Source organism: Petromyzon marinus, chromosome 83 (genome assembly GCF_048934315.1).
Source record: "Petromyzon marinus isolate PM22_M1 ecotype Great Lakes invasive population chromosome 83, UKy_Petmar_22M1.pri1.0, whole genome shotgun sequence".
Taxonomy (NCBI): Eukaryota; Metazoa; Chordata; class Hyperoartia; order Petromyzontiformes; family Petromyzontidae; genus Petromyzon; species Petromyzon marinus.
In genome coordinates, this window is record NC_133748.1 from 2370386 (window position 1) to 2397666 (window position 27281).

General features: G+C 55.5%; 1 protein-coding gene across 2 annotated transcripts in view; it reads left to right on the forward strand.

The window, feature by feature from the left end:
- The window catches only part of LOC116958792 (uncharacterized), a 95408-nt gene that overhangs the window by 45995 nt on the left and 22132 nt on the right, over positions 1–27281 (forward strand). For both annotated transcript variants that reach the window (XM_076057662.1, XM_076057661.1), the window contains 5 exons: positions 2061–2291; positions 2761–2900; positions 4377–4509; positions 7504–7916; positions 11114–14092. In XM_076057662.1, the coding sequence (XP_075913777.1) occupies positions 2061–2291; positions 2761–2900; positions 4377–4509; positions 7504–7916; positions 11114–14092 (3896 nt within the window). The remainder of the gene's footprint in view (positions 1–2060; positions 2292–2760; positions 2901–4376; positions 4510–7503; positions 7917–11113; positions 14093–27281) is intronic.

A 27281-nucleotide genomic window follows, 5' to 3' on the forward strand; every position in this document is an offset into this window, starting at 1 on the left:
GAGGCTACCTTGGGTGACTTTGTCTGTGTTGTGCGTGACGTAGCACTTGCCCCTACAGCCCTGGTAGAGGCTACTTGGGGTAACTTTGTGTCTCAGCACTTGCCCCTAGATCCCTGTTGGAGGCTACCTGGGGTGACTTTGTCTGTGTTGTGCGTGACGTAGCACTTGCCCCTACAGCTGTAGAGGCTACCTGGGGTAACTTTGTCTGTGTCTCAGCACTTGCCCCTAGATCCCAGCTAGAGGCTACCTGGGGGACCTTTGTCTGTGTCTCAGCACTTGCCCCTACAGTCCTGCTAGAGGCTACCTGGGGGACCTTTGTCTGTGTCTCAGCACTTGCCCCTACAGCCCTGCTAGAGGCTACCTGGGGGAGCTTTGTCTGTGTCTCAGCACTTGCCCCTACAGCCCTGCTAGAGGCTACCTGGGGGAGCTTTGTCTGTGTCTCAGCACTTGCCCCTACAGCCCTGCTAGAGGCTACCTGGGGGAGCTTTGTCTGTGTCTCGGCACTTGCCCCTACAGCCCTGCTAGAGGCTACCTGGGGGATCTTTGTCTGTGTCTCAGCACTTGCCCCTACAGCCCTGTTGGAGGCTACCTGGGGTAACTTTGTCTGTGTCTCAGCACTTGCCCCTACAGCCCTGCTAGAGGCTACCTGGGGTGACTTTGTCTGTGTCTCAGCACTTGCCCCTAGATCCCAGCTAGAGGCTACCTGGGGTGACTTTGTCTGTGTCTCAGCACTTGCCCCTACAGCCCTGCTAGAGGCTACCTGGGGTGACTTTGTCTGTGTCTCAGCACTTGCCCCTACAGCCCTGCTAGAGGCTACCTGGGGTGACTTTGTCTGTGTCTCAGCACTTGCCCCTACAGCCCTTCTAGAGGCTACCTGGGGGATCTTTGTCTGTGTCTCAGCACTTGCCCCTACAGCCCTGCTAGAGGCTACCTGGGGGATCTTTGTCTGTGTCTCAGCACTTGCCCCTACAGTCCTGCTAGAGGCTACCTGGGGGAGCTTTGTCTGTGTCTCAGCACTTGCCCCTACAGCCCTGCTAGAGGCTACCTGGGGGAGCTTTGTCTGTGTCTCGGCACTTGCCCCTACAGCCCTGCTAGAGGCTACCTGGGGGACCTTTGTGTCTCAGCACTTGCCCCTACAGCCCTGCTAGAGGCTACCTGGGGTAACTTTGTGTCTCAGCACTTGCCCCTACAGCCCTGCTAGAGGCTACCTGGGGTGACTTTGTCTGTGTCTCAGCACTTGCCCCTACAGCCCTGCTAGAGGCTACCTGGGGTGACTTTGTCTGTGTCTCAGCACTTGCCCCTAGATCCCAGCTAGAGGCTACCTGGGGTGACTTTGTGTCTCAGCATTTGCCCCTACAGCCCTGTTGGAGGCTACCTGGGGTGACTTTGTGTCTGTGTCTCAGCACTTGCCCCTACAGCCCTGCTAGAGGCTACCTGGGGGAGCTTTGTCTGTGTCTCAGCACTTTCCCCTACAGCTGTAGAGGCTACCTGGGGTAACTTTGTGTCTCAGCACTTGCCCCTACAGCCCTGCTAGAGGCTACCTGGGGTGACTTTGTCTGTGTTGTGCGTGTCTCAGCACTTGCCCCTACAGCTGTAGAGGCTACCTGGGGTAACTTTGTGTCTCAGCACTTGCCCCTACAGCTGTAGAGGCTACCTGGGGTAACTTTGTGTCTCAGCACTTGCCCCTACAGCTGTAGAGGCTACCTGGGGTGACTTTGTCTGTGTTGTGCGTGACGTAGCACTTGCCCCTACAGCCCTGCTAGAGGCTACCTGGGGTGACTTTGTCTGTGTTGTGCGTGACGTAGCACTTGCCCCTACAGCCCTGCTAGAGGCTACCTGGGGTGACTTTGTCTGTGTTGTGCGTGACGTAGCACTTGCCCCTACAGCCCTGCTAGAGGCTACCTGGGGTGACTTTGTCTGTGTTGTGCGTGACGTAGCACTTGCCCCTACAGCCCTGCTAGAGGCTACCTGGGGTAACTTTGTCTGTGTCTCAGCACTTGCCCCTAGATCCCTGCTAGAGGCTACCTGGGGTGACTTTGTCTGTGTTGTGCGTGACGTAGCGCCGCCCGTGCTGGTGCTGGGCTATGAGCGCTGCGCCGAGCGCCGCCGCCGCCGCTGGACGCCCGCCGGGGGCGGCGCCGGGGGCGGTGCCGGCGGCGGTGCCGGGGGCGGTGCCGCCGGGGGCGGCTTCCAGCGGCGTCTGCGGCTTGCCGCCGGCTCTCTGGCGGTGACCTACAGCACGACAGCCATAGACAGCACCACAGCCTTCTTCACTGCAGCACGTGGGGGGGGTGAGTGGGTGGGTGGGTGAGTGGGTGGGTGGGTTGGTGGGGGGGTGGGTGAGTGAGTGGGTGGGTGGATGGGTGGGTGGGTGGGTGAGTGGGTGGGTGAGTGGGTGGGTGAGTGGGTGGGTGAGTGAGTCGGTGAGTGGGTGGGTGGGTTAGTGGGTGAGTGGGTCGGTGAGTGGGTGGGTGAGTGAGTCGGTGAGTGGGTGGGTGAGTGAGTGAATGGGTGGGTGGGTGGGTGAGTGGTAGAGTGAGTGAGTGGGTGAGTGAGGAGGTGAGTGGGTGAGTGGGTGGGTGGGTGAGTGGGTGGGTGAGTGAGTGTGTGGGTGGGTGGGTGGGTGAGTGAGTGAGTGGGTGGGTGAGTGAGTGGGTGAGTGGTAGAGTGAGTGAGTGGGTGAGTGAGGAGGTGAGTGGGTGAGTGGGTGGGTGGGTGGGTGAGTGGGTAGGTGATCTTTCCCTCCCTCCCTCCCTCCAGGTTCCTCTGCCACTGTGGGTGGCGGTTTGGGTGGTGGTGGTGTGGGTGGTGGTGGTGTGGGTGGTGGTGTGGGTGGCCACGCACGACCCAAGGACCGTCACGGACTGTGGGGTCTTCTGCTGCCCGCACACCACCACCAGGTGAGACAAAGACGGCCAGGTCAGGTTCACCACCACCAGGTGAGGTTCACCATGGCCAGGTGAGGTTCACCACGGCCAGGTGAGACAAAGACGGCCAGGTGAGACAAAGACGGCCAGGTCAGGTTCACCACCACCAGGTGAGCTTCACCATGGCCAGGTGAGATTCACCATGGCCAGGTGAGGTTCTGTGGCTACGCTAGGCAGTGAGGATGGAAGTTGTGGTGTTGTTGTTGATGTTGTTGATGTTGCTGTTGTTGATGTTGTTGTTGTTGTTTCAGTCTCCGTGGCTGCGCTGGGTGGTGACGATGGAAGTTGTGGTGTTGTTATTGATGTTGATGTTGTTGATGTTGTTGTTGATGTTGTTGATGTTGTTAGTGATGTTAGTGATGTTGTTGATGTTGATGTTGTTGATGTTGTTGTTGATGTTGATGTTGTTGTTGATGTTGATGATGATGTTGTTGATGTTGTTGTTGATGTTGTTGATGTTGATGATGATGTTGATGTTGTTGTTGATGTTGTTGATGTTGATGATGTTGTTGATGTTGTTGTTGTTGATGTTGTTGTTTTGTTGTTGTTGATGTTGTTTAAGTCTCCGTGGCTGCGCTGGGCGGTGAGGATGGAAGTTGTGGTGTTGTTATTGTTGGTGTTGTTGTTGATGTTGTTGATGTTGTTGTTGATGTTTTGATGTTGTTGATGTTGTTGATGTTGTTGTTGATGTTGTTGATGTTGTTGTTGATGTTGTTGTTGATGTTGTTGTTGATGTTGTTGTTGATGTTTTGATGTTGTTGATGTTGTTGATGTTGTTGATGTTGTTGTTGATGTTGTTGATGTTGTTGTTGATGTTGTTGATGTTGTTGTTGATGTTGTTGATGTTGTTGTTGATGATGTTGTTGATGATGTTGATGTTGTTGATGATGTTGATGTTGTTGATGTTGTTGTTGATGTTGTTGTTGTTGATGTTGTTGTTGATGTTGTTGATGTTGTTGTTGATGTTGTTGATGTTGTTGATGTTGTTGTTTAAGTCTCCGTGGCTGCGCTGGGCGGTGAGGATGGAAGTTGTGGTGTTGTTGTTGATGTTGATGTTGTTGATGTTGTTGTTGTTGATGTTGTTGTTGATGTTGTTGATGTTGTTGTTGATGTTGTTGTTGATGTTGTTGATGTTGTTGTTGATGTTGTTGATGTTGTTGTTGATGTTGTTGATGTTGTTGTTGATGTTGTTGTTGATGTTGTTGTTGATGTTGTTTAAGTCTCCGTGGCTGCGCTGGGCGGTGAGGATGGAAGTTGTTGTTGATGTTGTTGTTGATGTTGTTGATGTTGTTGTTGATGTTGATGATGTTGTTGTTGTTGTTTAAGTCTCCGTGGCTGCGCTGGGCGGTGAGGATGGAAGTTGTGGTGTTGTTGTTGATGTTGATGTTGTTGATGTTGTTGTTGATGTTGTTGTTGATGATGTTGTTGATGTTGTTGTTGTTGTTTAAGTCTCCGTGGCTGCGCTGGGCGGTGAGGATGGAAGTTGGAGCTCCCCGCCTCAGCTTCCCCCACGATCTCCGCGACGAAAACTCCACCACTGTCGTTGTGGACCTGGGACGCATGCTGCTGACCAATCACGTGGGTGAGTGTGCCGCTGACCAATCACGTGGGTGAGTGTGCCGCTGACCAATCACGTGGGTGAGTGTGCCGCTGACCAATCACAGCGGTGAGTGTGCCGCTGACCAATCACGCCGCTGACCAATCACGCGGGTGAGTGTGCCGCTGACCAATCACGTGGGTGAGTGTGCCGCTGACCAATCACGTGGGTGAGTGTGCCACTGACCAATCACAGCGGTGAGCGTGCCGCTGACCAATCACGTGGGTGAGTGTGCTGCTGACCAATCACGTGGGTGAGCGTGCTGCTGACCAATCACAGCGGTGAGTGTGCCGCCGACCAATCACGCAGGCGCATGCTGCTGACCAATCACGTGGGTGAGTGTGCTGCTCACCAATCACGTGGGTGAGTGTGCCGCTGACCAATCACGCGGGTGAGTGTGATTGGTGGTGAGCGACTGACTGACTGAGCGACTGACTGACGGAGCGACTGACTGAGTGAGTGACTGACTGACTGAGCGACTGACTGACTGAGCGACTGACTGAGTGAGTGAATGACTGAGTGAGCGACTGACTGAGTGACTAAGTGACTGACTGACTGACTGAGTGACTGACTGAGTGACTGACTGAGTGACTGACTGAGTGACTGAGTGACTGAGTGACTGACTGAGTGAGTGACTGACTGAGTGACTGACTGACTAAGTGACTGACTGAGTGACTGACTGACTAAGTGGCTGACTAAGTGATTGAGTGACTGACTGAGTGACTGACTGAGTGACTGACTGAGTGACTGACTGAGTGACTGACTGACTGAGTGACTGACTGAGTGACTGACTGAGTGACTGAGTGACTGAGTGACTGACTGAGTGACTGACTGAGTGACTGACTGACTGAGTGACTGACTGAGTGACTGACTAAGTGACTAACTGACTGACTAAGTGACTGACTGACTGACTGACTAAGTGACTGACTGACTAAGTGACTGACTGAGTGAGTGACTGACTGAGTGACTGACTAAGTGACTGAGTGACTGACTGAGTGACTGACTGAGTGACTGACTGAGTGACTGACTGACTAAGTGACTGAGTGACTAAGTAACTGACTGAGTGACTGACTGAGTGACTGACTAAGTGACTGACTGAGTGACTGACTGAGTGACTGACTGACTGAGTGACTAAGTAACTGACTGAGTGACTGACTGAGTGACTGACTGAGTGACTGACTGACTGACTAAGTGACTGAGTGACTAAGTGACTGAGTGACTGACTAAGTGACTGACTAAGTGACTGACTGACTGACTAAGTGACTGACTGACTGACTAAGTGACTGACTGACTGACTAAGTGACTGACTAAGTGACTGAGTGACTGACTGACTGACTGACTGACTGACTAAGTGACTGAGTGACTAAGTAACTGACTGAGTGACTGACTGAGTGACTGACTGACTGACTGAGTGACTAAGTAACTGACTGAGTGACTGACTGAGTGACTGACTGAGTGACTGACTGACTGACTAAGTGACTGACTGACTGAGTGACTAAGTGACTGAGTGACTGACTAAGTGACTGACTAAGTGACTGACTGACTGACTGACTAAGTAACTGACTGACTGAGTGACTGACTAAGTGACTGAGTGACTGACTAAGTGACTGACTGACTGACTGAGTGACTAAGTAACTGACTGAGTGACTGACTGAGTGACTGACTGAGTGACTGACTGACTGACTAAGTGACTGACTGACTGAGTGACTGAGTGACTAAGTAACTGACTGAGTGACTGACTGAGTGACTGACTGACTGACTGAGTGACTAAGTAACTGACTGAGTGACTGACTGAGTGACTGACTGAGTGACTGACTGACTGACTAAGTGACTGACTGACTGAGTGACTAAGTGACTGAGTGACTGACTAAGTGACTGACTAAGTGACTGACTGACTGACTGACTAAGTAACTGACTGACTGAGTGACTGACTAAGTGACTGAGTGACTGACTGACTGAGCGACTGAGTGATTGACTGACTAAGTGACTGAGTGACTGACTGAGTGACTGACTGACTGACTAAGTGACTGACTGAGTGACTGACTGAGTGAGCGACTGAGTGACTGAGTGACTGACTAAGTGACTGACTGAGTGACTGACTAAGTGACTGACTGAGTGACTGACTAAGTGACTGAGTGACTGACTAAGTGACTGAGTGACTGACTAAGTGACTGACTAAGTGACTGACTGAGTGACTGACTAAGTGACTGAGTGACTGACTAAGTGACTGACTGAGTGACTGACTGACTGACTGAGTGCCTGAGTGACTGACTGACTGAGTGACTGACTGACTGAGTGACTAAGTCACTGACTGAGTGACTGACTGAGTGACTGACTAACTGACTGACTGAGTGACTGACTGAGTGACTGACTAAGTGACTAAGTCACTGACTGAGTGACTGACTGACTGACTGACTAAGTGACTGACTAACTGACTGACTGAGTGACTGAGTGAGTGAGCGACTGACTAAGTGACTGAGTGACTGACTGAGTGAGTGACTGACTGACTGACTGACTAAGTGACTGACTAAGTCACTGAGTGACTGACTAACTAAGTGACTTACTGACCGACTGACTAAGTGACTGAGTGACTGACTGAGTGACTGACTGAGTGACTGACTGAGTGACTGACTGAGTGACTAAGTGACTGACTAAGTGACTGAGTGACTGACTAAGTGACTGAGTGACTGACTAAGTGACTGACTGACTGACTGAGTGACTAAGTAACTGACTGACTGAGTGACTGACTAAGTGACTGAGTGATTGACTAAGTGACTGACTGAGTGACTAAGTAACTGACTGACTGAGTGACTGACTAAGTGACTGAGTGACTGACTAAGTGACTTACTGAGTGACTGACTGACTAAGTGACTAAGTGACTGACTGAGTGACTGACTGAGTGACTGACTAAGTGACTAAGTGAGTGACTGACTGACTGACTAAGTCACTGAGCGACTCCTCTCGTCGTTCCCCTCCCAGACGCCGCCCTGCGGAGGGACAAGGCGGCCGCGGCTCTCGGCCAATCGGTAGCGAGCGCCGAGGTCGCGGGCCGAGGTCGCGACCCCGGACCCGCCGCCGCCGCCGCCGCCGGTGACGTCGCCGGTGACGTCGCCGATGACGTCACCGATGACGTCACCGATGACGACGACGACATCTTCCAGACCCCGATGTCAACCGCCCCCAACTCCCCTCCGAACGAGGTTGTTGAACCCATCCGTGCGGCGTCTGGTGGCGGTGGGGAGGAGGAGGAGGAGGAGGAGGGGACTACGCCGACGAGGACGAGGAGGAGGGTGGACGCCGTCGAGGCCGAGGTGCTCGCCCACAGGCTGCAGGAGCGACGCGGTGGTGGTGGTGGACGCTTCAGCGTCGACTTGTCAGATCTCCAGATCATGGTGGGAGGGCTCGCTCGCTCAGTCACTCGCTCAGTCAGTCACTCAGTCAGTCAGTCAGTCACTCAGTCAGTCAGTCACTCAGTCACTCGCTCGCTCAGTCAGTCAGTCAGTCACTCGCTCAGTCACTCAGTCACTCGCTCAGTCACTCGCTCAGTCACTCGCTCAGTCACTCAGTCAGTCAGTCAGTCACTCGCTCAGTCACTCAGTCACCCACTCACCCACCCATCCTCCACCTACCCACCCATCCTCCACCTACCCACCCACCCACCCACCTACCCACCCACCCACCTACCCACCCACCCACCTACCCACCCACCTACCCACCCACCCACCTACCTACCCACCCACCTACCCACACTCACCCACCCACCCACCTACCCATCCTCCACCCACTCACCTACCCACTCACTCACCCACCCACTCACTCACTCACCCACCCACCCTTCCACCCACCCACTCACTCACCCACCCATTCACCCACCCACTCACCCACCTACCTACCCACCCACCCACCTACCCACCCACCCACCTACCTACCCACCCACCCACCTACCCACCCACCCACCTACCCACCCACCCACCTACCCACCCACTCACCCACCCACCTACCCATCCTCTACCCACTCACCTACCCACTCACTCACTCACCCACCCACTCACTCACTCACCCACTCACCCACCCTTCCACCCACCCACTCACTCACCCACCCATTCACCCACCCACTCACCCACCCACCTACCCACCCACCTACCCACCCACCCACCTACCCACCCACCCACCTACCCACCCACTCACTCACCCACCCACCCACCCATTCACCCACCCACTCACCTACCCACCCACCTACCCACCCACCCACCCACCCACTCACCCACCCACCCACCTACCCACCCACTCACCCACCCACCCACCTACCCACCCACTCACCCACTCACTCACCCACTCACTCACCCACCCACCCTTCCACCCACCCACTCACCCACCCACCTACCCACCCACCTACCCACCCACCCACCCACCTACCCACCCACCCACCTACCCACCCACCCACCCACCCACTCACCCACCCACCCACCTACCCACACACCCACTCACCCACCCACCTACCCACCCACCCACCCACTCACCCACCCACCCACCCACCTACCCACCCACTCACTCACCCACCCACTCACTCACTCACCCACTCACTCACTCACCCACCCACCCTTCCACCCACCCACTCACTCACCCACCCACTCACCCACCCACTCACCCACCCACCCACCCACTCACCCACCCACCCACCCTCTCACCCACTCACCCACCCAACCACTCACCCACTCACCCAACCACTCACCCACCCACCCACCCACTCACCCACCCACCTACCCACCCACCTACCCACCCACCCACCCACCTACCCACCCACTCACTCACCCACCCACCCACCCACCCACCTACCCACCCACTCACCCACTCACTCACCCACTCACTCACCCACCCACCCTTCCACCCACCCACTCACCCACCCACCTACCCACCCACCTACCCACCCACCCACCTACCCACCCACCCACCTACCCACCCACCCACTCACCCACCCACCTACCCACACACCCACTCACCCACCCACCTACCCACCCACCCACTCACCCACCCACCCACCCACCTACCCACCCACTCACTCACCCACCCACTCACTCACCCACCCACTCACTCACTCACCCACTCACTCACTCACTCACCCACCCACCCTTCCACCCACCCACTCACTCACCCACCCACTCACCCACCCACTCACTCACCCACCCACTCACCCACCCACTCACCCACCCACCCACCCACTCACCCACCCACCTACCCACCCACCCACCTACCCACCCACCCACCTACCCACCCACCCACCTACCTACCCACCCACCTACCCACCCACTCACCCACCCACCTACCCATCCTCCACCCACTCACCTACCCACTCACTCACTCACCCACCCACTCACTCACTCACCCACTCACCCACCCTTCCACCCACCCACTCACTCACCCACCCATTCACCCACCCACTCACCCACCCACCTACCCACCCACCTACCCACCCACCCACCTACCCACCCACCCACCTACCCACCCACTCACTCACCCACCCACCCACCCATTCACCCACCCACTCACCCACCCACCTACCCACCCACCTACCCACCCACCCACCCACCCACTCACCCACCCACCCACCTACCCACCCACTCACCCACCCACCCACCTACCCACCCACTCACCCACTCACTCACCCACTCACTCACTCACCCACCCACCCTTCCACCCACCCACTCACCCACCCACCTACCCACCCACCCACTCACCCACCCACCCACCTACCCACACACCCACTCACCCACCCACCTACCCACCCACCCACCCACCCACTCACCCACCCACCCACCCACCCACCTACCCACCCACTCACTCACCCACCCACTCACTCACTCACCCACTCACTCACTCACTCACCCACCCACCCTTCCACCCACCCACTCACTCACCCACCCACTCACCCACCCACTCACCCACCCACCCACCCACCCACTCACCCACCCACCCACCCTCTCACCCACTCACCCACCCAACCACTCACCCACTCACCCAACCACTCACCCACCCACCCACCCACTCACCCACCCACCCACCTACCCACCCACTCACTCACCCACCCACCCACCCACCTACCCACCCACTCACCCACTCACTCACCCACTCACTCACCCACCCACCCTTCCACCCACCCACTCACCCACCCACCTACCCACCCACCTACCCACCCACCCACCCACCTACCCACCCACCCACCTACCCACCCACCCACTCACCCACCCACTCACTCACTCACTCACCCACTCACTCACTCACCCACCCACCCTTCCACCCACCCACTCACCCACCCACCCACCCACCTACCCACCCACTCACTCACCCACCCACTCACTCACCCACCCACTCACTCACTCACTCACCCACTCACTCACTCACCCACCCACCCTTCCACCCACCCACTCACTCACCCACCCACTCACCCACCCACCCACCTCCCCGCCCACCCACCCACCCACCTCCCCACCCACCCACGCACCTCCCCACCCACCCACTCACCCACCCACCTCCCCACCCACCCACCTCCCCACCCACCCACCTCCCCACCCACCCACCCACCCTGCTGTAGGTAGGCCAAGCGAGTGAGAATTGGCGCTCTGTCTGTGACGCCGGCCGTGGACCCCTGCACGTGGTGGAGCGCTTCAGCCTCCACCTCCACCTGCGGGTAGCCAACCCCGGCGACGACGACGAGGTGGTGGACGACGAGGTGGTGGACGAGAAGGTGGAGGATGAGGAGGAGGTGGACGAGGAGGAGAATGAGGAGGTGGAGGAGGAGGAGGAGGAGGGTAAATCACCCGACGGCCCTTCCCATCACCACCGACATCGCCGCCGTAGCGACAGCCACCACCACCACCACAACCACGACCACCACCACGACCACGACCACCACCACCACGACCACCACCACCACCACCACCGCCACCACCGCCACCACCAGCCCAGCGTTTCCCCTCCCCGCGTCACCGTCAGTGGCCACCTGCCCACTCTGTGCGTCCACACCGACCAACACAAACTCCGGGCGCTCCTCCGATGCCTGTCCAGCCTCACCCCCTCCTCGTCCACCGCCTCCACCTCCACCTCGTCCACCGCCTCCACCTCGTCCACCGCCTCCACCTCGTCACCCACGGTGCAGCTTCCCCCGTCGCGGCGGTGTGGTGGTGGTGGTGGTGGTCGTGGTGGTGGTGGTGGTGGTGCTGACGATGAGGTGGAGGAGGAGGTGGAGGAGGAGGAGGTGGAGGAGGTGGAGGAGGTGGTGGAGGAGGTGGTGAATGAGAAGCCGGCAGAGGGTGGAGCGGAGGGTGGAGCGGAGGGTGGAGCGGAGGGTGGAGCGGAGGGTGGAGTTGATGATTTGGTGGAGGCTCTGGTGGAGGCTGACGGACACGTGGTCACCACCACAGCAGCAACGTCACCACCACAGCAGCAGCAACAGCAGCATCATCAGCAGCAGCACCAGCAGCAGCATCATCAGCAGCAGCAGCAGCAGCATCATCATCAGCAGCATCAGCAACAGCAGCATCAGCAACAGCAACAACAGCATCAGCAACAGCATCATCATCATCAGCAACAGCAGCAACAGCAGCATCATCAGCATCAGCAACAGCAGCATCAGCATCAGCATCATCATCAGCCAGAATCATCGTCGGCGTCATCATCACCTCCACGGCGTGACCCGGAGCGACCGGATTGCCAGCGGGCACCTCCACTCCACCACGGTAACCACGGCGACCACCACGGTAACCACGGTGACCACCGCCGTAACCACGGTGACCGCCGCCGTAACCACGGTGACCGCCGCCGTCACCCCGCCCCGCCCTCCATCGCCATGGACCTCTCCATCGGGCGAGTGGAGGTCGCCCTGGAGAGTGGCGACTGCCATGACGGTGGTGGTGGTGGAGGTGGTGGTGGACGTGGTCGTGGTGGTTATGGTGGAGGTGGTGGTGGTTATGGTGGAGTTGGAGTTGGTGGTGGTTATGGAGGTGGTGGTGGTTATGGTGGAGTTGGTGGTGGTTATGGTGGAGTTGGTGGTGGAGTTGGTGGTTATGGTGGAGTTGGAGTTGGTGGTGGTTATGGTGGAGTTGGTGGTGGTTATGGTGGAGTTGGTGGTGGTGGAGTTGGTGGTGGTTATGGTGGAGTTGGTGGTGGTTATGGTGGAGTTGGTGGTGGTGGAGTTGGTGGTTATGGTGGAGGTGGTGGTGGAGTTGGTGGTTATGGTGGAGTTGGTGGTTATGGTGGTTATGGTGGAGTTGGTGGTGGTTATGGTGGAGTTGGTGGTTATGGAGGTGGAGTTGGTGGTTATGGAGGTGGAGTTGGTGGTTACGGTGGAGTTGGTGGTTATGGTGGAGTTGGTGGACTTGACGGTGGACGTGGAGACGACGCCGCCGCCGGCAGCGGCGTCAGCAGCGTCAGCGTCAGCGTCAGTGGCGGGCGCTACACGGCGGTCCTGGTGCTGTTCGGCACGCGGCTCGGCGCTCGGCGCTCGGCCGGCTCGCTCGGCGCGTCGCTCCGAGTCAGCGCCCTCATCGTCGTCGACCCGTCTCTCACCTCGTCAGCCGAGGGAGGGGCAGGCGAGGGGCTCGACCTGCTCATCGCCTCGCACTCCACGCGGCGACTCGCTCAGCTGCAGCAGAGGTGGAGCGGCACCACCACCGGCGCCGGCACCACCGGCACCTCCACCGGCACCACCAGCACCACCGGCACCGCCACCGGCACCACGTGGTTACCATCAGCAGCAGCAGCAGCAGCTGTGTCGGCCTTGAAGTCGCCGCTATCATCATCAGCAGCAGCAGCAGTGTCATCATCATCAGCAGCAGCAGCTAAGTCATCATCATCAGCAGCAGCAGCTAAATTATCTTTGAAGTCGCCGCTATCATCAGCAGCAGCAGTGTCATCATCAGCAGCAGCAGCTGTGTCGGCCTTGAAGTCTCCACCACCACCATCATCATCAGCAGCAGCATCTGTGTCATCTTTAAAAACACCATCATCAGCATCATCATCATCATCAGCACCACCACTGTCGGCATCATCATCATCAGCACCATCAGCAGCAGCAGCAGCGGCTTTATCATCTTCAAAAGCAGCATCATCATCAGCAGCTGTGACAGCTTTGAAGTCTCCATCATCATCAGCAGCAGCAGCAGCAGCAGCTGGGTCATCTTCACAAGCACCACCACCAGCACCACCACCAGCACCACCACCAGCACCAGCACCACCACCACCACCACCGCCGTCATCAGCAGCAATGCAGCAGGAGGAGGCATGGTGCTTACCCGAGTGTTGGGTGGACCCCGGTGGACAATTGGAGAGCGACTCCCTCCTCCACCTCGAGTTCAGCCTCGTCGAAGCTCCACCACGGGGCGAGGCTCCGTCGCCAACATCAGCAGCAGCATCAGCATCATCGGCAACACCAGCAGCTGTGGAAACAGCCTGCCATGCCGGTGGTGGTGGTGGTGATGGTGATGGTGGTGGCGGTGGTGGCGGTGGTGGCGGTGGCGGTGGTGGCGGTGGTGGCGGTGGTGGTGGTGGAGTGACGCGCCGACTGTCTATCAAGGTGAGTGATGTGGAACAGTGTTGTGAGTCTATGTGGTTCTCTGTGGGTCTCTGTGTGTCTCTGTGTGTCTCTGTGTGTGTCTTTGTGGGTCTCTGTGTGTCTCTGTGTGTCTCTGTGTGTGTCTTTGTGAGTCTCTGTGGGTCTCTGTGTGTCTCTGTGTGTGTCTTTGTGAGTCTCTGTGGTTCTCTGTGTGGATCTGTGAGTCTCTGTGGGTCTCTGTGGGTCTCTGTGTGTCTCTGTGTGTCTTTGTGAGTCTCTGTGTGTCTCTGTGGGTCTCTGTGGGTCTCTGTGAGTCGCGGTGGGTCTCTGTGAGTCTTTGTGTGTCTCTGTGAGTCTCTGTGAGTCTCTGTGGGTCTCTGTGAGTCTCTGTGAGTCTCTGTGGGTCTCTGTGAGTCTCTGTGAGTCTCTGTGGGTTTCTGTGAGTCTCTGTGGGTCTCTGTGAGTCTCTGTGGGTTTCTGTGTGTCTCTGTGGGTCTCTGTGAGTCTCTGTGGGTTTCTGTGTGTCTCTGTGGGTCTCTGTGAGTCTCTGTGGGTTTCTGTGTGTCTCTGTGTGTCTCTGTGAGTCTCGGTGGGTCTCTGTGAGTCTCTGTGGGTCTCTGTGTGTATCTGTGAGTCTCTGTGGTTCTCTGTGGGTCTCTGTGTGGATCTGTGAGTCTCTGTGTGTATCTGTGAGTCTCTGTGAGTCTCTGTGAGTCTCTCTGTGGCTGTGTGTGTCTCTGTGGGTCTCTGTGTGTCTCTGTGAGTCTCTGTGAGTCTCTGTGGGTCTCTGTGGATCTCTGTGGGTCTCTGTGAGTTTCTGTGGGTCTCTGTGGGTCTCTGTGGGTCTCTGTGTGTCTCTGTGGGTCTCTGTGTGTCTCTGTGGGTCTCTGTGGATCTCTGTGGGTCTCTGTGGGTCTCTGTGAGTCTCTGTGAGTCTCTGTGGGTCTCTGTGGGTCTCTGTGGGTCTCTGTGGGTCTCTGTGGGTCTCTGTGAGTCTCTGTGTGTCTCTGTGGGTCTCTGTGGGTCTCTGTGGGTCTCTGTGTGTCTCTGTGAGTCTCTGTGAGTCTCTGTGTGTCTCTGTGTGTCTCTGTGGGTCTCTGTGTGTCTCTGTGAGTCTCTGTGTGTCTCTGTGAGTCTCTGTGTGTCTCTGTGAGTCTCTGTGTGTCTCTGTGTGTCTCTCTCTGTGGGTCTCTGTGGGTCTCTGTGGGTCTCTGTGTGTCTCTGTGTGTGTCTTTGTGAGTCTCTGTGGTTCTCTGTGTGGATCTGTGAGTCTCTGTGGGTCTCTGTGGGTCTCTGTGGGTCTCTGTGTGTCTCTGTGTGTCTTTGTGAGTCTCTGTGTGTCTCTGTGTGTCTCTGTGGGTCTCTGTGGGTCTCTGTGAGTCGCGGTGGGTCTCTGTGAGTCTTTGTGTGTCTCTGTGAGTCTCTGTGAGTCTCTGTGGGTCTCTGTGAGTCTCTGTGAGTCTCTGTGGGTCTCTGTGAGTCTCTGTGAGTCTCTGTGGGTTTCTGTGAGTCTCTGTGGGTCTCTGTGAGTCTATGTGGGTTTCTGTGTGTCTCTGTGGGTCTCTGTGAGTCTCTGTGGGTTTCTGTGTGTCTCTGTGGGTCTCTGTGAGTCTCTGTGGGTTTCTGTGTGTCTCTGTGTGTCTCTGTGAGTCTCGGTGGGTCTCTGTGAGTCTCTGTGGGTCTCTGTGTGTATCTGTGAGTCTCTGTGGTTCTCTGTGGGTCTCTGTGTGGATCTGTGAGTCTCTGTGTGTATCTGTGAGTCTCTGTGAGTCTCTGTGAGTCTCTCTGTGGCTGTGTGTGTCTCTGTGGGTCTCTGTGTGTCTCTGTGAGTCTCTGTGAGTCTCTGTGGGTCTCTGTGGATCTCTGTGGGTCTCTGTGAGTTTCTGTGGGTCTCTGTGGGTCTCTGTGGGTCTCTGTGTGTCTCTGTGTGTCTCTGTGAGTCTCTGTGTGTCTCTGTGGGTCACTGTGTGTCTCTGTGGGTCTCTGTGGATCTCTGTGGGTCTCTGTGGGTCTCTGTGAGTCTCTGTGAGTCTCTGTGGGTCTCTGTGGGTCTCTGTGGGTCTCTGTGGGTCTCTGTGGGTCTCTGTGTGTCTCTGTGTGTCTTTGTGAGTCTCTGTGTGTCTCTGTGGGTCTCTGTGGGTCTCTGTGAGTCGCGGTGGGTCTCTGTGAGTCTTTGTGTGTCTCTGTGAGTCTCTGTGAGTCTCTGTGGGTCTCTGTGAGTCTCTGTGAGTCTCTGTGGGTCTCTGTGAGTCTCTGTGAGTCTCTGTGGGTTTCTGTGAGTCTCTGTGGGTCTCTGTGAGTCTCTGTGGGTTTCTGTGTGTCTCTGTGGGTCTCTGTGAGTCTCTGTGGGTTTCTGTGTGTCTCTGTGGGTCTCTGTGAGTCTCTGTGGGTTTCTGTGTGTCTCTGTGTGTCTCTGTGAGTCTCGGTGGGTCTCTGTGGGTCTCTGTGTGTCTCTGTGAGTCTCTGTGAGTCTCTGTGTGTCTCTGTGTGTCTCTGTGGGTCTCTGTGTGTCTCTGTGAGTCTCTGTGTGTCTCTGTGAGTCTCTGTGTGTCTCTGTGAGTCTCTGTGTGTCTCTGTGTGTCTCTCTCTGTGGGTCTCTGTGGGTCTCTGTGGGTCTCTGTGTGTCTCTGTGTGTGTCTTTGTGAGTCTCTGTGGTTCTCTGTGTGGATCTGTGAGTCTCTGTGGGTCTCTGTGGGTCTCTGTGGGTCTCTGTGTGTCTCTGTGTGTCTTTGTGAGTCTCTGTGTGTCTCTGTGTGTCTCTGTGGGTCTCTGTGGGTCTCTGTGAGTCGCGGTGGGTCTCTGTGAGTCTTTGTGTGTCTCTGTGAGTCTCTGTGAGTCTCTGTGGGTCTCTGTGAGTCTCTGTGAGTCTCTGTGGGTCTCTGTGAGTCTCTGTGAGTCTCTGTGGGTTTCTGTGAGTCTCTGTGGGTCTCTGTGAGTCTATGTGGGTTTCTGTGTGTCTCTGTGGGTCTCTGTGAGTCTCTGTGGGTTTCTGTGTGTCTCTGTGGGTCTCTGTGAGTCTCTGTGGGTTTCTGTGTGTCTCTGTGTGTCTCTGTGAGTCTCGGTGGGTCTCTGTGAGTCTCTGTGGGTCTCTGTGTGTATCTGTGAGTCTCTGTGGTTCTCTGTGGGTCTCTGTGTGGATCTGTGAGTCTCTGTGTGTATCTGTGAGTCTCTGTGAGTCTCTGTGAGTCTCTCTGTGGCTGTGTGTGTCTCTGTGGGTCTCTGTGTGTCTCTGTGAGTCTCTGTGAGTCTCTGTGGGTCTCTGTGGATCTCTGTGGGTCTCTGTGAGTTTCTGTGGGTCTCTGTGGGTCTCTGTGGGTCTCTGTGTGTCTCTGTGTGTCTCTGTGAGTCTCTGTGTGTCTCTGTGGGTCACTGTGTGTCTCTGTGGGTCTCTGTGGATCTCTGTGGGTCTCTGTGGGTCTCTGTGAGTCTCTGTGAGTCTCTGTGGGTCTCTGTGGGTCTCTGTGGGTCTCTGTGGGTCTCTGTGGGTCTCTGTGTGTCTCTGTGTGTCTTTGTGAGTCTCTGTGTGTCTCTGTGGGTCTCTGTGGGTCTCTGTGAGTCGCGGTGGGTCTCTGTGAGTCTTTGTGTGTCTCTGTGAGTCTCTGTGAGTCTCTGTGGGTCTCTGTGAGTCTCTGTGAGTCTCTGTGGGTCTCTGTGAGTCTCTGTGAGTCTCTGTGGGTTTCTGTGAGTCTCTGTGGGTCTCTGTGAGTCTCTGTGGGTTTCTGTGTGTCTCTGTGGGTCTCTGTGAGTCTCTGTGGGTTTCTGTGTGTCTCTGTGGGTCTCTGTGAGTCTCTGTGGGTTTCTGTGTGTCTCTGTGTGTCTCTGTGAGTCTCGGTGGGTCTCTGTGAGTCTCTGTGGGTCTCTGTGTGTATCTGTGAGTCTCTGTGGTTCTCTGTGGGTCTCTGTGTGGATCTGTGAGTCTCTGTGTGTATCTGTGAGTCTCTGTGAGTCTCTGTGAGTCTCTCTGTGGCTGTGTGTGTCTCTGTGGGTCTCTGTGTGTCTCTGTGAGTCTCTGTGAGTCTCTGTGGGTCTCTGTGGATCTCTGTGGGTCTCTGTGAGTTTCTGTGGGTCTCTGTGGGTCTCTGTGGGTCTCTGTGTGTCTCTGTGTGTCTCTGTGAGTCTCTGTGTGTCTCTGTGGGTCTCTGTGTGTCTCTGTGGGTCTCTGTGGATCTCTGTGGGTCTCTGTGGGTCTCTGTGAGTCTCTGTGAGTCTCTGTGGGTCTCTGTGGGTCTCTGTGGGTCTCTGTGTGTCTCTGTGAGTCTCTGTCTGTCTCTGTGAGTCTCTGTGTGTCTCTGTGTGTCTCTGTGGGTCTCTGTGGGTCTCTGTGTGTCTCTGTGGGTCTCTGTGGGTCTCTGTGTGTATCTGTGAGTCTCTGTGTGTCTCTGTGTGTCTCTGTGTGTCTCTGTGGGTCTCTGTGGGTCTCTGTGGGTCTCTGTGGGTCTCTGTGGGTCTCTGTGGGTCTCTGTGGGTCTCTGTGAGTCTCTGTGGGTCTCTGTGAGTCTCTGTGTGTCTCTGTGAGTCTCTGTGGGTCTCTGTGTGTCTCTGTGAGTCTCTGTGTGTCTCTGTGAGTCTCTGTGTGTCTCTGTGTGTCTCTGTGTGTCTCTGTGGGTCTCTGTGGGTCTCTGTGGGTCTCTGTGGGTCTCTGTGTGTCTCTGTGGGTCTCTGTGGGTCTCTGTGGGTCTCTGTGGGTCTCTGTGGGTCTCTGTGGGTCTCTGTGGGTCTCTGTGGGTCTCTGTGGGTCTCTGTGAGTCTCTGTGGGTCTCTGTGGGTCTCTGTGTGTCTCTGTGAGTCTCTGTGGGTCTCTGTGTGTCTCTGTGGGTCTCTGTGAGTCTCTGTGTGTCTCTGTGTGTCTCTGTGGGTCTCTGTGAGTCTCTGTGGGTCTCTGTGTGTCTCTGTGTGTCTCTGTGTGTCTCTGTGGGTCTCTGTGTGTCTCTGTGAGTCTCTGTGGGTCTCTGTGTGTCTCTGTGGGTCTCTGTGTGTCTCTGTGAGTCTCTGTGTGTCTCTGTGAGTCTCTGTGAGTCTCTGTGGGTCTCTGTGTGTCTCTGTGAGTCTCTGTGTGTCTCTGTGGGTCTCTGTGTGTCTCTGTGGGTCTCTGTTAGTCTCTGTGAGTCTCTGTGAGTCTCTGTGGGTCTCTGTGAGTCTCTGTGAGTCTCTGTGGGTCTCTGTGGGTCTCTGTGTGTCTCTGTGAGTCTCTGTGTGTCTCTGTGTGTCTCTGTGGGTCTCTGTGTGTCTCTGTGAGTCTCTGTGGGTCTCTGTGTGTCTCTGTGAGTCTCTGTGTGTCTCTGTGAGTCTCTGTGTGTCTCTGTGTGTCTCTGTGTGTCTCTGTGTGTCTCTGTGAGTCTCTGTGGGTCTCTGTGTGTCTCTGTGAGTCTCTGTGTGTCTCTGTGTGTCTCTGTGGGTCTCTGTGTGTCTTTGTGAGTCTCTGTGTGTCTCTGTGTGTCTCTGTGAGTCTCTGAGTCTCTGTGGGTCTCTGTGAGTCTCTGTGGGTCTCTGTGGGTCTCTGTGAGTCTCTGTGGGTCTCTGTGAGTCTCTGTGGGTCTCTGTGGGTCTCTGTGGGTCTCTGTGAGTCTCTGTGGGTCTCTGTGGGTCTCTGTGAGTCTCTGTGGGTTTCTGTGAGTCTCTGTGGGTTTCTGTGAGTCTCTGTGGGTCTCTGTGAGTCTCTGTGGGTCGCAGTGAGTCTCTGTGGGTCTCTGTGAGTCTCTGTGGGTCTCTGTGGGTCTCTGTGAGTCTCTGTGTGTCTCTGTGGGTCTCTGTGGGTCTCTGTGAGTCTCTGTGTGTCTCTGTGAGTCTCTGTGAGTCTCTGTGGGTCTCTGTGGGTCTCTGTGTGTCTCTGTGAGTCTCTGTGTGTCTCTGTGAGTCTCTGTGTGTCTCTGTGAGTCTCTGTGAGTCTCTGTGTGTCTCTGTGAGTCTCTGTGGGTCTCTGTGAGTCTCTGTGAGTCTCTGTGGGTCTCAGTGAGTCTCTGTGGGTCTCTGTGAGTCTCTGTGAGTCTCTGTGAGTCTCTGTGTGTCTCTGTGGGTCTCTGTGAGTCTCTGTGTGTCTCTGTGTGTCTCTGTGAGTCTCTGTGTGTCTCTGTGGGTCTCTGTGAGTCTCTGTGTGTCTCTGTGGGTCTCTGTGAGTCTCTGTGGGTCTCTGTGAGTCTCTGTGGGTCTCTGTGTGTCTCTGTGTGTCTCTGTGTGTCTCTGTGTGTCTCTGTGTGTCTTTGTGTGTCTCTGTGAGTCTCTGTGAGTCTCTGTGAGTCTCTGTGAGTCTCTGTGGGTCTCTGTGGGTCTCTGTGAGTCTCTGTGAGTCTCTGTGGGTCTCTGTGAGTCTCTGTGAGTCTCTGTGAGTCTCTGTGGGTCTCTGTGGGTCTCTGTGGGTCTCTGTGAGTCTCTGTGTGTCTCTGTGGGTCTCTGTGGGTCTCTGTGAGTCTCTGTGTGTCTCTGTGAGTCTCTGTGTGTCCCTGTGTGTCTCTGTGAGTCTCTGTGAGTCTCTGTGTGTCTCTGTCAGTCTCTGTGTGTCTCTGTGTGTCTCTGTGGGTCTCTGTGGGTCTCTCTGGGTCTCTGTGTGTCTCTGTGAGTCTCTGTGAGTCTCTGTGTGTCTCTGTGAGTCTCTGTGGGTCTCTGTGTGTCTCTGTGAGTCTCTGTGTGTCTCTGTGGGTCTCTGTGGGTCTCTCTGGGTCTCTGTGTGTCTCTGTGAGTCTCTGTGTGTCTCTGTGAGTCTCTGTGAGTTTCTGTGTGTCTCTGTGTGTCTCTGTGTCTCTGTGGGTCTCTGTGAGTCTCTGTGAGTCTCTATGTGTCTCTGTGTGTCTCTGTGGGTCTCTATGTGTCTCTGTGGGTCTCTGTGTGTCTCTGTGGGTCTCTGTGTGTCTCTGTGTCTCTGTGTCTCTGTGAGTCTCTGTGAGTCTCTGTGGGTCTCTGTGAGTCTCTGTGGGTCTCTGTGTGTCTCTGTGAGTCTCTGTGGGTGTCTGAGGGTCTCTGTGGGTCTCTGTGGGTCTCTGTGAGTCTCTGTGTGTCTCTGTGGGTCTCTGTGGGTCTCTGTGGGTGTCCGTGGGTCTCTGTGAGTCTCTGTGGGTGTCTGTGGGTCTCTGTGAGTCTCTGTGGGTCTCTGTGTGTCTCTGTGGGTCTCTGTGGGTCTCTGTGTGTCTCTGTGAGTCTTTGAGTCTCTGTGGGTCTCTGTGAGTCTCTGTGGGTCTCTGTGTGTCTCTGTGAGTCTCTGTGAATCTCTGTGGGTCTCTGTGGGTCTCTGTGGGTCTCTGTGGGTCTCTGTGAGTCTCTGTGGGTCTCTGTGGGTCTCTGTGGGTCTCTGTGAGTCTCGGTGGGTCTCTGTGAGTCTCTGTGGGTCTCTGTGGGTCTCTGTGGGTCTCTGTGAGTCTCTGTGAGTCTCTGTGTGTCTCTGTGAGTCTCTGTGTGTCTCTGTGAGTCTCTGTGAGTCTCTGTGGGTCTCTGTGGGTCTCTGTGAGTCTCTGTGGGTCTCTGTGAGTCTCTGTGAGTCTCTGTGGGTCTCTGTGAGTCTCTGTGGGTCTCTGTGTGTCTCTGTGGGTCTCTGTGGGTCTCTGTGAGTCTCTGTGAGTCTCTGTGGGTCTCTGTGAGTCTCTGTGGGTCTCTGTGGTCTCTGTGGGTCTCTGTTAGTCTCTGTGGGTCTCTGTGGGTCTCTGTGAGTCTCTGTGGGTCTCTGTGAGTCTCTGTGTGTCTCTGTGGTCTCTGTGGGTCTCTGTGAGTCTCTGTGAGTCTCTGTGAGTCTCTGTGGGTCTCTGTGAGTCTCTGTGAGTCTCTGTGTGTCTCTGTGAGTCTCTGTGTGTCTCTGTGAGTCTCTGTGAGTCTCTGAGTCTCTGTGTGTCTCTGTGAGTCTCTGTGGGTCTCTGTGTGTCTCTGTGAGTCTCTGTGTGTCTCTGTGGGTCTCTGTGAGTCTCTGTGAGTCTCTGTGGGTCTCTGTGGGTCTCTGTGAGTCTCTGAGTCTCTGTGTGTCTCTGTGGGTCTCTGTGTGTCTCTGTGGGTCTCTGTGAGTCTCTGTGTGTCTCTGTGGGTCGCTGTGAGTCTCTGTGTGTCTCTGTGAGTCTCTGTGGGTCTCTGTGAGTCTCTGTGAGTCTCTGTGTATCTCTGTGTGTCTCTGTGAGTCTCTGTGAGTCTGTGTGTCTCTGTGAGTCTCTGTGAGTCTCTGTGTGTCTCTGTGTGTCTCTGTGAGTCTCTGTGAGTCTGTGGGTCTCTGTGAGTCTCTGTGAGTCTCTGTGTGTCTCTGTGAGTCTCTGTGAGTCTCTGTGTGTCTCTGTGTGTCTCTGTGAGTCTCTGTGAGTCTCTGTGGGTCTCTGTGGGTCTCTGTGAGTCTCTGTGGGTCTCTGTGGGTGTCTGTGGGTCTCTGTGAGTCTCTGTGGGTCTCTGTGAGTCTCTGTGGGTCTCTGTGGGTCTCTGTGGGTCTCTGTGGGTCTCTGTGTGTCTCTGTGTGTCTCTGTGAGTCTCTGTGTGTCTCTGTGTGTCTCTGTGTGTCTCTGTGAGTCTCTGTGTGTCTCTGTGTGTCTCTGTGGGTCTCTGTGAGTCTCTGTGTGTCTCTGTGGGTCTCTGTGGGTCTCTGTGGGTCTCTGTGAGTCTCTGTGTGTCTCTGTGTGTCTCTGTGAGTCTCTGTGGGTCTCTGTGTGTCTCTGTGAGTCTCTGTGTGTCTCTGTGGGTCTCTGTGGGTCTCTGTGAGTTTCTGTGTGTCTCTGTGTGTCTCTGTGTCTCTGTGGGTCTCTGTGAGTCTCTGTGAGTCTCTATGTGTCTCTGTGTGTCTCTGTGGGTCTCTATGTGTCTCTGTGGGTCTCTGTGTGTCTCTGTGGGTCTCTGTGTGTCTCTGTGTCTCTGTGTCTTTGTGAGTCTCTGTGAGTCTCTGTGGGTCTCTGTGAGTCTCTGTGGGTCTCTGTGTGTCTCTGTGAGTCTCTGTGGGTGTCTGAGGGTCTCTGTGGGTCTCTGTGGGTCTCTGTGAGTCTCTGTGTGTCTCTGTGGGTCTCTGTGGGTCGCTGTGGGTGTCCGTGGGTCTCTGTGAGTCTCTGTGGGTGTCTGTGGGTCTCTGTGAGTCTCTGTGGGTCTCTGTGTGTCTCTGTGGGTCTCTGTGGGTCTCTGTGTGTCTCTGTGAGTCTTTGAGTCTCTGTGGGTCTCTGTGAGTCTCTGTGGGTCTCTGTGTGTCTCTGTGAGTCTCTGTGAATCTCTGTGGGTCTCTGTGGGTCTCTGTGGGTCTCTGTGGGTCTCTGTGAGTCTCTGTGGGTCTCTGTGGGTCTCTGTGGGTCTCTGTGAGTCTCGGTGGGTCTCTGTGAGTCTCTGTGGGTCTCTGTGGGTCTCTGTGGGTCTCTGTGAGTCTCTGTGAGTCTCTGTGTGTCTCTGTGAGTCTCTGTGTGTCTCTGTGAGTCTCTGTGAGTCTCTGTGGGTCTCTGTGGGTCTCTGTGAGTCTCTGTGGGTCTCTGTGGGTCTCTGTGAGTCTCTGTGAGTCTCTGTGGGTCTCTGTGAGTCTCTGTGGGTCTCTGTGTGTCTCTGTGGGTCTCTGTGGGTCTCTGTGAGTCTCTGTGAGTCTCTGTGGGTCTCTGTGAGTCTCTGTGGGTCTCTGTGGTCTCTGTGGGTCTCTGTTAGTCTCTGTGGGTCTCTGTGGGTCTCTGTGAGTCTCTGTGGGTCTCTGTGAGTCTCTGTGTGTCTCTGTGGTCTCTGTGGGTCTCTGTGAGTCTCTGTGAGTCTCTGTGAGTCTCTGTGGGTCTCTGTGAGTCTCTGTGAGTCTCTGTGTGTCTCTGTGTGTCTCTGTGAGTCTCTGTGTGTCTCTGTGAGTCTCTGTGAGTCTCTGAGTCTCTGTGTGTCTCTGTGAGTCTCTGTGGGTCTCTGTGTGTCTCTGTGAGTCTCTGTGTGTCTCTGTGGGTCTCTGTGAGTCTCTGTGAGTCTCTGTGGGTCTCTGTGGGTCTCTGTGAGTCTCTGAGTCTCTGTGTGTCTCTGTGGGTCTCTGTGTGTCTCTGTGGGTCTCTGTGAGTCTCTGTGTGTCTCTGTGGGTCTCTGTGAGTCTCTGTGTGTCTCTGTGAGTCTCTGTGGGTCTCTGTGAGTCTCTGTGAGTCTCTGTGTATCTCTGTGTGTCTCTGTGAGTCTCTGTGAGTCTGTGTGTCTCTGTGAGTCTCTGTGAGTCTCTGTGTGTCTCTGTGTGTCTCTGTGAGTCTCTGTGAGTCTGTGGGTCTCTGTGAGTCTCTGTGAGTCTCTGTGTGTCTCTGTGAGTCTCTGTGAGTCTCTGTGTGTCTCTGTGTGTCTCTGTGAGTCTCTGTGAGTCTCTGTGGGTCTCTGTGGGTCTCTGTGAGTCTCTGTGGTTCTCTGTGGGTGTCTGTGGGTCTCTGTGAGTCTCTGTGGGTCTCTGTGAGTCTCTGTGGGTCTCTGTGGGTCTCTGTGTGTCTCTGTGTGTCTCTGTGAGTCTCTGTGTGTCTCTGTGTGTCTCTGTGTGTCTCTGTGAGTCTCTGTGTGTCTCTGTGTGTCTCTGTGGGTCTCTGTGAGTCTCTGTGTGTCTCTGTGGGTCTCTGTGGGTCTCTGTGGGTCTCTGTGAGTCTCTGTGTGTCTCTGTGGGTCTCTGTGAGTCTCTGTGGGTCTCTGTGGGTCTCTGTGAGTCTCTGTGAGTCTCTGTGGGTCTCTGTGAGTCTCTGTGGGTCTCTGTGGTCTCTGTGGGTCTCTGTTAGTCTCTGTGGGTCTCTGTGGGTCTCTGTGAGTCTCTGTGGGTCTCTGTGAGTCTCTGTGTGTCTCTGTGGTCTCTGTGGGTCTCTGTGAGTCTCTGTGAGTCTCTGTGAGTCTCTGTGGGTCTCTGTGAGTCTCTGTGAGTCTCTGTGTGTCTCTGTGAGTCTCTGTGAGTCTCTGAGTCTCTGTGTGTCTCTGTGAGTCTCTGTGTGTCTCTGTGTGTCTCTGTGAGTCTCTGTGTGTCTCTGTGGGTCTCTGTGAGTCTCTGTGAGTCTCTGTGGGTCTCTGTGGGTCTCTGTGAGTCTCTGAGTCTCTGTGTGTCTCTGTGGGTCTCTGTGTGTCTCTGTGGGTCTCTGTGAGTCTCTGTGTGTCTCTGTGGGTCTCTGTGAGTCTCTGTGTGTCTCTGTGAGTCTCTGTGGGTCTCTGTGAGTCTCTGTGAGTCTCTGTGTATCTCTGTGTGTCTCTGTGAGTCTCTGTGAGTCTGTGTGTCTCTGTGAGTCTCTGTGAGTCTGTGGGTCTCTGTGAGTCTCTGTGGGTCTCTGTGGGTCTCTGTGAGTCTCTGTGGGTCTCTGTGGGTCTCTGTGTGTCTCTGTGGGTCTCTGTGGGTCTCTGTGGGTCTCTGTGTGTCTCTGTGGGTCTCTGTGAGTCTCTGTGAGTCTGTGTGGGTCTCTGTGAGTCTCTGTGAGTCTCTCTGGGTCTCTGTGTGTCTCTGTGGGTCTCTGTGGGTCTCTGTGTGTCTCTGTGGGTCTCTTTGAGTCTCTGTGAGTCTCTGTGAGTCTCTCTGGGTCTCTGTGTGTCTCTGTGGGTCTCTGTGGGTCTCTGTGTGTCTCTGTGGGTCTCTGTGAGTCTCTGTGAGTCTCTGTGGGTCTCTCTGGGTCTCTGTGTGTCTCTGTGGGTCTCTGTGTGTCTCTGTGGGTCTCTGTGAGTCTCTGTGTGTCTCTGTGGGTCTCTGTGAGTCTCTGTGTGTCTCTGTGAGTCTCTGTGGGTCTCTGTGAGTCTCTGTGAGTCTCTGTGTATCTCTGTGTGTCTCTGTGAGTCTCTGTGAGTCTGTGTGTCTCTGTGTGTCTCTGTGTGTCTCTGTGAGTCTCTGTGTGTCTCTGTGTGTCTCTGTGTGTCTCTGTGAGTCTCTGTGTGTCTCTGTGAGTCTCTGTGGGTCTCTGTGGGTCTCTGTGAGTCTCTGTGTGTCTCTGTGAGTCTCTGTGTGCCTCTGTGAGTCTCTGTGTGTCTCTGTGGGTCTCTGTGTGTCTCTGTGAGTCTCTGTGAATCTCTGTGAGTCTCTGTGGGTCTCTTTGTGTCTTTGTGTCTCTGTGAGTCTCTGTGAGTCTCTGTGGGTCTCTGTGGGTCTCTGTGAGTCTCTGTGTGTCTCTGTGAGTCTCTGTGTGTCTCTGTGAGTCTCTGTGTGTCTCTGTGGGTCTCTGTGTGTCTCTGTGAGTCTCTGTGAGTCTCTGTGAGTCTCTGTGGGTCTCTTTGTGTCTCTGTGAGTCTCTGTGAGTCTCTGTGGGTCTCTGTGTGTCTCTGTGGGTCTCTGTGGGTCTCTGTGGGTCTCTGTGAGTCTCTGTGAGTCTCTGTGGGTCTCTGTGTGTCTCTGTGGGTCTCTATGGGTCTCTGTGGGTCTCTATGCATCTCTGTGTGTCTCTGTGGGTCTCTGTGAGTCTCTGTGTGTCTCTGTGGGTCTCTGTGGGTCTCTGTGAGTCTCTGTGGGTCTCTGTGAGTCTCTGTGTGTCTGTGTGAGTCTCTGTGGGTCTCTGTGGGTCTCTGTGGGTCTCTGTGGGTCTCTGTGAGTCTCTGTGTGTCTGTGTGAGTCTCTGTGGGTCTCTGTGGGTCTCTGTGGGTCTCTGTGAGTCTCTGTGGGTCTCTGTGGGTCTCTGTGGGTCTCTGTGAGTCTCTGTGGGTCTCTGTGTGTCTCTGTGGGTCTCTGTGAGTCTCTGTGTGTCTCTGTGAGTCTCTGTGGGTCTCTGTGGGTCTCTATGGGTCTCTGTGAGTCTCTGTGAGTCTCTGTGTGTCTCTGTGTGTCTCTGTGTGTCTCTGTGAGTCTCTGTGGGTCTCTGTGTGTCTCTGTGAGTCTCTGTGGGTCTCTGTGTGTCTCTGTGGGTCTCTGTGGGTCTCTGTGAGTCTCTGAGTCTCTGTGGGTCTCTGTGGGTCTCTGTGAGTCTCTGTGGATCTCTGTGGGTCTCTGTGAGTCTCTGTGGGTCTCTGTGTGTCTCAGAGTCTATGTGAGTCTCTGTGGGTCTCTGTGAGTCTCTGTGGGTCTCTGTGAGTCTCTGTGGGTCTCTGTGTGTCTCTGTGAGTCTCTGTGTGTCTCTGTGGGTCTCTGTGGGTCTCTGTGAGTCTCTGTGTGTCTCTGTGGGTCTCTGTGTGTCTCTGTGAGTCTGTGTGTCTCTGTGAGTCTCTGTGTGTCTCTGTGAGTCTCTGCGTGTCCCTGTGTGTCTCTGTGAGTCTCTGTGAGTCTCTGTGTGTCTCTGTGAGTCTCTGTGGGTCTCTGTGGGTCTCTGTGTGTCTGTGTGTGTCTCTGTGGGTCTCTGTGGGTCTCTCTGGGTCTCTGTGTGTCTCTGTGAGTCTCTGTGTGTCTCTGTGAGTC